Below are 9,115 nucleotides of genomic sequence, written 5' to 3'. Positions count from 1 at the left end.
AATTTAAGCACTGAGGTCTAAACTAGGCTTTCTGATTCTCCGCCTTTCCCCTCTCAGCAACCTTCTATCTCAACTACCCCATGGGAGCAGTAAGATCTCTTTTAGGCATTGATTTTAAAGAAAGACCACTTCATACAAGCAAGTTTGGGGGGATCTGAGGGCTTGGGAGAATCGTTAGAAATTATTGTCAGTTCATGTTGTAAAGCTATGTCTGCCCCTGGAACCATGGCCTGCCAGATGGCCCCATAAATCTGATTACCCTCACCTTTCGTCTTCTTTCTTCCATGCTAAAACTCTTCTGATTTTCTGATATACCAGCAACTTCAGGGGAGTTAAAACAAATAAAACCTAACAGAAGTTCTGACCCTCCATTGCCACCAATGCACTGATGATGCATCATTGTGAATTATATTTTTAGAGGCTTGCAAGTGTTATATTGGGCTGGCTGATATTTAGGTCATCTTCCCACCTCCCCCAAATCCCTCTGATTTTTTAAAGACCTTCTGAGAGTCTACGACCATACTTGCAAAAAATTCTTAGCCTCCTAAACTTACAAGTCTCACTCATGCTTCTGTTTAATCCTGTCCCCTTAATCTCCAAAGTCCCGCCTAAAGGACCTGGAACCGTAATACCTGAACATCATGCTTATAGGACACACCAGATGTAAGATTCCAACACTAATCCTTTTATTTATTTATTATTTATTTATTTATTTATTTTATTTTTTAACACTAATCCTTTTAGATTCTTTCCCAGTTCCAACAACTGCCTTTTCATTATTTCTTGCCTCCCATACCCCTATTTCCACTCCCTCTCTCCCCATACAATCTCAAATCTTCAGGTTATCAAATGATGGGCATGGTTGGTCTTCATCACTTGGGGTACGATCTGAATCCCTGAATCCTCTTCCATATGATAGGTATGTAAGTAGCCGGGTACTTTTTGGAACTTGCCTGCCTGCCTTCTCCCCTTCCTTCCTCCCCAACACCCTTTGCCCCTCATTGAACCGTTTTAGCTTTCTTATCCATTCCTAGTAGTTTCAAATTCCACCTGGTACTCCCCGTTACTCACTGCTCTTGTAAGGCGGTCAGTTTGGGCATAATGGCAAGATGAGGTCCAGGAGCTTTTATATGTTTTTCATCATAGTAAAATGTGGAAGTGAGTGGAGACTTATGGGTCAAATTCTAACAGAATCCTCTCCTTTCTGCTTAGAGAATCCAACGGTCATATGGCCCGAAATGGTTTATTACCAATGGGGTCGCTGCTATTGCGCATTCTGGTTTCATTGCTTTGAGTGCAGGTTGCCTATTTCTTTACATCGGAATCCGAAAGAATCAGAAAAGGAGCCAACTGAAATAAAGGAATGGAGATGGAAAGGCAGGAACTGTTAAAAGAGCAACAGAATGACTGTAAAGGGAAAACATTAAGCTAAGGAAATAGTACGAAGTGCAGGTGTAGAACAGCAATGCTACACGAGAGTGTAAGGAATTACACTGTGGCTGCTTCACGGGGAAATTGCTCTGAGACAACTCTCGGGGTCGCTGGAGCTTTGGGGTGCGAGGGAGGAGGAGGGACCCGGACGGTGCAGACGGTCACCTGCCGCCTCCTCACTGGAGCCTTGGCACCCCAGCACCGCGCCTCAACACGGAACAGTTGCCAGGGAGTATCTGCGTAAGAAGCACAACAGCAGCCCAAGTCCCCGGTGTTTTCAGACAAAGTACACATTCCCGTGACACAGTCACTTGCACGCCCCGCAGTCTCCCTCTAAGGCAGGATTCCTGGGGGAAATGACCTGACTTCCAGGAGAGTGTAGGGCCTCCGCGGCTACAGTTCTCTGGGCTGCGTGTCGGGGCTCGGGGCGCGGTGGGGGGTGCAGAGAGGGCAGAGCTCGCTGGAGCAGATGCGGAGCGCCCTGCAGGTGTGCTTCTGCTCCTCCGCCCGGCGGGCCCCTGGCGCTCCTGCCCCGCCGCGGGCAGCTCTGCGGGGGTCACCGGGAGGCTCCGGGGGGCCGCACGTCCCCTGTGCCTGGCGCCTCTCGCCTGCACCCGCCGCCCCTGCAAGGATGCCGAGGTCCAGGCACGTTGCCGTGCGGCGCCCAAGTGCTCCCCAACACCAGCCGGGGGCCGGGGATCCCCAAGCCCAGGCCGGCCTGTCGGGGGAGGGCGGGGTGGAAGCCGAGCGGGGGCCCCGGAGCCCCGCTGCCCCGGAGCCCCGCTGCCCCGGAGCCCAGCTGCCCCGCGCGGGATCCGGCGCCCGGGCTGCCGCAGCTGCAGGGTGGAGGGCGGCGCGGCGGGCCGGAGCCGGGGGGGGGGGGGGCGGAGGGAGGGGGCCGCGCCCCGCGAGCCCGGGGGCCCGCGCTCCCCGCCCTCCTTCCGGCGCCGCGGGGCTGAGGCCGAGGCCGGGCAGGGGCGGCGCGCGCGGCTCGGCGAGGGCGTCTCGGGAGCGCCGAGGGGCGGGGGGAGGCGCAGGCCGCGGAGGAGGCGGAGGAGGGGGAGCCGCGGGAGGAGGGGGAGATGCCCGGAGCCGCCGCCGCCGCCGCCGCCGCCGCGATGCTCCCGGCCCAGGAGGCTGCCAAGCTGTACCACAGCAACTATGTGCGGAACTCGCGGGCCATCGGCGTGCTGTGGGCCATCTTCACCATCTGCTTTGCCATCGTCAACGTGGTGTGCTTCATCCAGCCCTACTGGATCGGCGACGGCGTGGACACCCCGCAAGCCGGCTATTTCGGGCTCTTCCACTACTGCATCGGCAACGGCTTCTCCCGGGAGCTGACCTGCAGGGGCAGCTTCACGGACTTCTCCACGCTGCCCTCGGGCGCCTTCAAAGCCGCCTCCTTCTTCATCGGCCTCTCCATGATGCTCATCATCGCCTGCATCGTCTGCTTCACCCTCTTCTTCTTCTGCAACACGGCCACGGTGTACAAGATCTGCGCCTGGATGCAGCTCACCTCCGGTGAGTGCGCGCTGCCCCGGGGGCGGCGGAGCAGGGGGGGGGAGCCCCGGGGTTCCCCAGCCCGGCCCCGGCGCCCTGTCCCGGGCTTCCCACAAGCTCCGGAGCGCGGGGGCCGCGCGGGAGGCGGGGCGCCTGCTGGGCCGGGGGGGGGGCGGTGCGACCCCCGGGCGCCCGGGGCGCGAGCGGGAGGCGGGGGGGACTGGGGGAGCCCGCCGGGGAGCAGGGCCCGGCCGCGCCCCGGGAGCCGCTGGCGCGGGAGGGAAACTGTTTCACTCCGTCCCGGGCAGTTATGCAAAATAAAAATAAAAATAAAAATAAATAATAATGCATCCTCCACCTGGAAGGGAGTCAATGCCAATTCTGCTTTGGGATCCGCTCTTTGAAGAACAGAGCAGCTTAGACCGTCCCTTCGCAGTTCCCCAGGTGTCACGTCCTCCGCTTGCTTGCTCCCTTGTCCGCGAAGGTCCTCACCTGAAATCCTCCAACGGAGAGCCCCAGGGGGTCAGGGCGTCTCGGGATCTCATCCCGGGGAAGGGGCTGTAGGGACATGGGTTCACAGGGAAGGTCTCGTTTCTGTAGCGTTTCTGATCACTTTTTTTTTTTTTTTTTTTTTTTTGCCCGTGCATGCGAGATCGTTGCGAGCTGGAGGATATGAAAGTACTTTTTTTTCCCTGAGCATCAAAGTTACTTTTAACCCAGAAAGGATGGGAGGTGCATTTCTCGTGGCTCTGGAGACGCCCGGGGCCAAACGGACGCCCCTCTCGGCTGCCCACTCTGCCTGGCACCTTGGGTGTCCTGCCCTCTAAGGGCAGCCTGGTCCCTCGGGCACTGGACACCCTCCTGTTCCGACACCGCTGGGGTCTTTTGGTTTTATGGATGGTCTGGTTGTGGAAGACCGTAGGATATCTCAGGCAGTCAGGCTGCCTAATTTGTGTCCTCTTTTATTGCCCCCCCCCCCCTTTAAAAGCTGTTACCTTCAAAGATTTTGTACTTCTGCCTGGAGAGGTTTTTGGGGGGGAGAAAGCATCTGATCCCAGAGTTTACCAGTGTTGTAGGATGATCAAGTCCTTTAGAGGTGCTGGGTGAGAGCATTAAGGTCCCTGATCTTCTATTGCTGGTTGATGTAAGAGAAACTTGTGGGAGACTAAACTTGGGTTATGGAAGTATTTGCTTTGTATGAAGTGTGTCTCAGCTGATTGTGATTTGCCGTGTTCTTTCTGGGAACACGTGCAGGTGAAAGGCAAGAAGTGAGCACCAGCTGAGAAACCTGCCCCCCCCCTTTCTCCAGACTGCTATCCCCCCGAAATGCTCCAAGCACTCCATGGACACCCTGTGTTTTTACCTGTAATGTTAACTTCTATGGCAATTTCAGGAGCGGACTAATTTTGACATTGGGAATGAATTCATTTATTACAGTTCTTGACATTTGGCTCCGGTTTGACTTTGAAGACAATAGGACATTGAGGATGCAGATGCTTTAGAAAAAGAATTGACCCTGCACAGCTAATTTTAATTTTTCTAAGTTAAATGACCTATTTAGACTGATGATTCAAATTAGATTGTTTTTTGAAAGTTTGAAAGAAATTTGCAGGTGATTTCTGAACATGTCCTTAAATATTTTATTTTAATGAGTTTTTGTACTCTAAACCCAAGCTTTTTTTTTGTTTTTAGTTTATTTTCAAAAGGAAAGAAAACAATCTTTGGGAAAGAACGACCAGTTTTGGAGTTAATACGACTGTAACTATGATAGTGTTTTTTTTTTTTTCTTTCCTTTTTCTGGAATAGAGCACACAGGAATCATTCTGGGGTAGTTGAAATGCGATGTCATGTTTTCAGAAGTTTCACATAAATATACTATCCTGTTTCCCATATGTCAACATCAAATGTGATCATGGCCTTTGTACTAATGAAGACATTTGGATGTTTGCCTCATTTTTGGAAGAGTCCAGGTCGTTAAGTTCTAGGCATACTTTCTAAAACCTTTATTTGCAACTTATTTTGTATTTATTCCTCAATAAGCCACAGAAGAGCATAATTTTACTTATTAATACAATTTATTAAGGAAGAATGATTATGATGCTGGGCAGTTAAGAGTCAAAGTCAGCTATATCCACAGATTTTGAAAGAGTGGGATATAGAAGATATTTTTGAAGGATGTCTCATTTACCGTGGTTCTCTTTTTTAAAGTCTCATGGCACTAACGAGAAATCTCGCATGATGGAAGTTATTTTCAGAGTTTGGGTTCTAACCTTTAGACTGAATGTTAAGCTTTCCTCATAATTTAACTGTACCTAGGCTGATCTCAAGTGTAATTTTCATGCTGTGAAAGATGAGACTTAGTGTGCTATTTGCTTATTAGAGACTATTTAACCCTCACTGGAGGTCAAAGGATTAACTTGTGTATTTAGGTATCTAAGCATTTTCATGTAGTAACATTGTAAACCAGAGCCAAGTAGAACATAAAATCCCTTATGAAATGATAAGAAGATGATGAAGCAGGAGACTTTTTTGGGGCAATACAGTACCAAGAGTGATCCTTTTTGTGATTCTGAACAATGAATAGAAAAAGTACTTAATTTATTGGACCTGAAAATGATGTTGCTCTACTCGCTAGATATGCGAAGCACATATAATTAATGGTGCTATTATGAACACCTTGCCCTGTCCCTCTTGCTCTCCCCTGTAAATCATTATTAACCTCAGTAGAGTGAAGCTGCTGAATTAGGATCTAATATGTCATACTACTTCTGGATGTAATCCTAGACTTATGGGCCATGCCTAATATAAAGACTGAAGACAAAGAAAAATACATAAAATAAGTAATAACAATCAGAGATACAAACTTTTCCTAATCTGCAGGGAGACAACTTGAGAAGAAAAGAGACTTTTCTTTTTTTTCTGTATGATTTCTTTAACACTAACAGGAAAGAGGTAGATCTGTAATTGGTCAAGTAGGGTAATAAAGTCCAGATTTTTTTTTACTTATAATCAGGATGGAAAGGGAATTTTGTTGCTCTGGGAACTTGGTTCTCTGTTTCCATGTTCTCGTTTAAGTCAGTGAGTTTTGGTCGGTTTGCAAGTCTATTAATAGCCAAGTCTCATAAAGGTGTTGTTTTGTTTATTTGTTTTATTGACTATAAACCATGTCTGGAATTGTTTCTAGATGCCCAAGTGTTAGCCATTATAGACCAAAGAAATTCATCCTTCCTTCCTTCCTTCCTTCCTTCCTTCCTTCCTTCCTTCCTTCCTTCCTTCCTTCCTTCTTCTTCTTTTTTTTTTTTTTAATAAGCTAAAGCATTAAGGGGATCCTGGCTGGCTCTATTAGTAGAGCAGGCGACTCTTGATCTTGAGGTTGTAAGTTCAAGTCCCACACTGGGTGTAGAGATTACTTAAAAATAATAAAAAAAAAATATTTAAAAAACTAAATAAGCTAAAGCATTAAGGTACAATATAAGGTTTTCTAGGCATCCACCATGGGCTTCTTGGTCAAAAGCAGCAGATGGGGAGGTAATTGCTTTCACCTGTGAAGAAGGGGCACCAGATCCAGGTTGGATTTCTTTATTCAGGAGGGATAAGGTTAGGAGAAGGGATTGCATTTACTACATCCCTCCCCTCTTGTCATTTAGAGTATACCAACAAGAAGAGCCACCAAGATGGCAAGACTCCATGGCAAGGGCTGAATTGCTTCGTCACTTTCCCCGCTTCCCACCCTTAGTTTTTTCCAGCTCTTTTTAGCCAACTTGATTTCTTAAATTTTATGACTCAGTTGTTTAGGTGAGATGAGGATCATCAGAGGTAATCCCTGCATTTCTTAGCCTGCAAGAAGAGCCTTTATACAGTGTTATATGATACTGTCTCATGGCACCTCCTCTTTTCTTTGATATCTTAATCAACATTTGAGATGATAAACTTGTTTGTGCGTCTGTCATCTCTAGTGCATGGAAAGTTCCACAAAGCCATGTCTGTTTTTCTTCATATCGTATAAAGGTCACGATCGTGGACACTGGAGTAAAAATATGTGGGTTTCAACCCCGGCTCTGACACTCACTGACTGTATGACCCAGGGAATTAATTTCTTTATACTTCAATTGCTCATCTGCAAAGTGGACACGTACTTGGACTTACCTCAGGAGATTGGTGCAAGGGTTAAAGAGCTAATGTGTCTACTGAGTTCAGTACCTGGTGCACTTAGTAAGCAAGCACTATATGAGTGTTAGTTGTGGTTACTGTTCTTGTGCTATTACTTCTTGGTCTTGGCACACTGTAGTGTGTGTATGCCGTATACTGAATAGCAGATATTCAATAAATTGTTGTTACTGAATAGAAGAAAGAATGATTAATGGAGTGAAGAATGAAAGGAGAGATTTAACATTTCCCACATGTCATGTTGAGAAGTAAATCTTGTATATTCTTTGAAGTCATGATGCTCATCTTTCTCATTGGTTTGTGGCATCGGCAGTAATCGCACTAAAGAATCTCTTCCAACATTCTTTGACAGCAATGATTGTGACTTGACAGCCTAATTTGTGATGAACTTATTTCCAAGTGGGAGTCTCTTCTGATGCGGGCATAACAACCTTTATTACAACCATAGGACATAATCAATCATAACTCAGGATTCAGCAGGTTTTTCTTTACCATTTGATTTCTCATGAAAAAAATAATTCAAAATGGAGGTTTTATGTAAGAATCAAAAGATCAGGCTTTCATAAGAGCAAGGACCCCGTTAGAGATTGACTTTTCTTACATACCTTCAGGAGCAATCCAGATGGAGGAGGATGTATCGTCTAGGCTTTCCTTTTGTCTTTCTGTAAGACAAATGATGTAGCACATCATTGTAGATGTGTTCTTGGACTTGCCAGAGGTCCTGCCAGACTGCTCAGATGGGTGGCCTTTGTGTTCAAAGCTGTGATGCTGGTTTCCAAAGAGAGGACCAGGTTGGGATTTACTGGCCCTCAGGACCATCATCAATTTTTTTTCAAAGATTTTATTCATTTATTTATTCATGAAAGACACACACACACACACACACACACACACACACACACACACACAGGCAGAGACACAGGCAGAGGGAGAAGCAGGCTCCGTGCAGGGAGCCCCACGTGGGACTCCATCCCGGGTCTCCAGGATCACGCCCTGGGCTGAAGGTGGCGCTAAACTGCTGAGCCACCCAGGGATCCCCACCATCACCAATTTTTACTGTTAGGCTGGTACTGGGCATCTGAAAGAATGAGGTCTGCCTCAAAGAGCTGCAAATCCATTCTATGTTCAGAGTTGCAGGATGACCTTAAAAGGGGATTTTTCCTCTGTCGAGGCATTCCAAACACTAGGCCAGATGCAGAGGGAAGAGTATACAACTGCTGAGGGCAGTTTTCATTTTCTAACGACATGTTCCACTTCTAAGAATTTTCTTTTTACCAAGTCAGACTTACAAGAAAGTGAGTTGAAATGAGAATTTAGAAACTGGTATTTTTTTTTTGCTTTTATGCAGTGTGACAAGGGATGTGACAATTGAAGAGATGTTGAAAAATATATTAATGCGAATGTCAAAACAAATGATTTTTATAACAGATTTTAAGTGAACATCTGTGAAAAATAACAGACCCTGTATAACCCCATGCAGTGTATTTTTGGGTGTTTTTTTCCTTTGGTGCAGGGCTGCATATTTAATGGCTTTTTTACCCATTGAAAAATATGAACAAAGGTGCCTCGTCCCTCCCCTCACTTAGAGTATACCAACAAGAAGAGCCACCAAGATGACAAGTTACCCATTGAAATTTTTTTTTTACGCATTGAAAAAATGTTAACAAGGTGCTCACATACTTCTGTTACGTAATAAATAAATAAATAAATACTTAACCAGAATGTGGAATCAGATGCTTAACATGAAAACAATTATTTAGTGATTAGTGCTTACGTTTGGTATGACGTTGTATCAGAGAATCCAGATGGCCAGGCCAGTGTATTATGTCCCTACCTTAGAAATCTTTCAAAGTGAGTAAGAAATTTTAAGTGAAGAAAAGAGCAGAGCAGAGCATATAGCTGTGGGTGGCCTGTGTAGGTCTGGGCACTTGTGTGTGTGTGATGTGAGGCTATGGAGAAAGTAGTAGAGAGAACTTCACATCACACTGGCATGAAGCAAAGAGCATATGCCCTGAGA

The 9,115-nt window shown here is 46.7% G+C and overlaps 1 protein-coding gene across 2 annotated transcripts in view; it reads left to right on the top strand.

The window, feature by feature from the left end:
* The first annotated feature begins 2,474 nt into the window (after nt 1–2,474).
* The window catches only part of LHFPL3 (LHFPL tetraspan subfamily member 3), a 558,566-nt gene continuing 551,925 nt past the window's right edge, over nt 2,475–9,115 (top strand). For both annotated transcript variants that reach the window (XM_041773359.1, XM_041773360.1), the window contains exon 1: nt 2,475–2,952. In XM_041773359.1, coding sequence (XP_041629293.1) covers nt 2,514–2,952 — 439 coding nt within the window. In that variant the 5' untranslated portion in view covers nt 2,475–2,513. The remainder of the gene's footprint in view (nt 2,953–9,115) is intronic.

This window comes from Vulpes lagopus, chromosome 11 (genome assembly GCF_018345385.1).
Source record: "Vulpes lagopus strain Blue_001 chromosome 11, ASM1834538v1, whole genome shotgun sequence".
Taxonomy (NCBI): domain Eukaryota; kingdom Metazoa; phylum Chordata; class Mammalia; order Carnivora; family Canidae; genus Vulpes; species Vulpes lagopus.
This window is presented reverse-complemented; position numbering and strand designations above follow the sequence as displayed.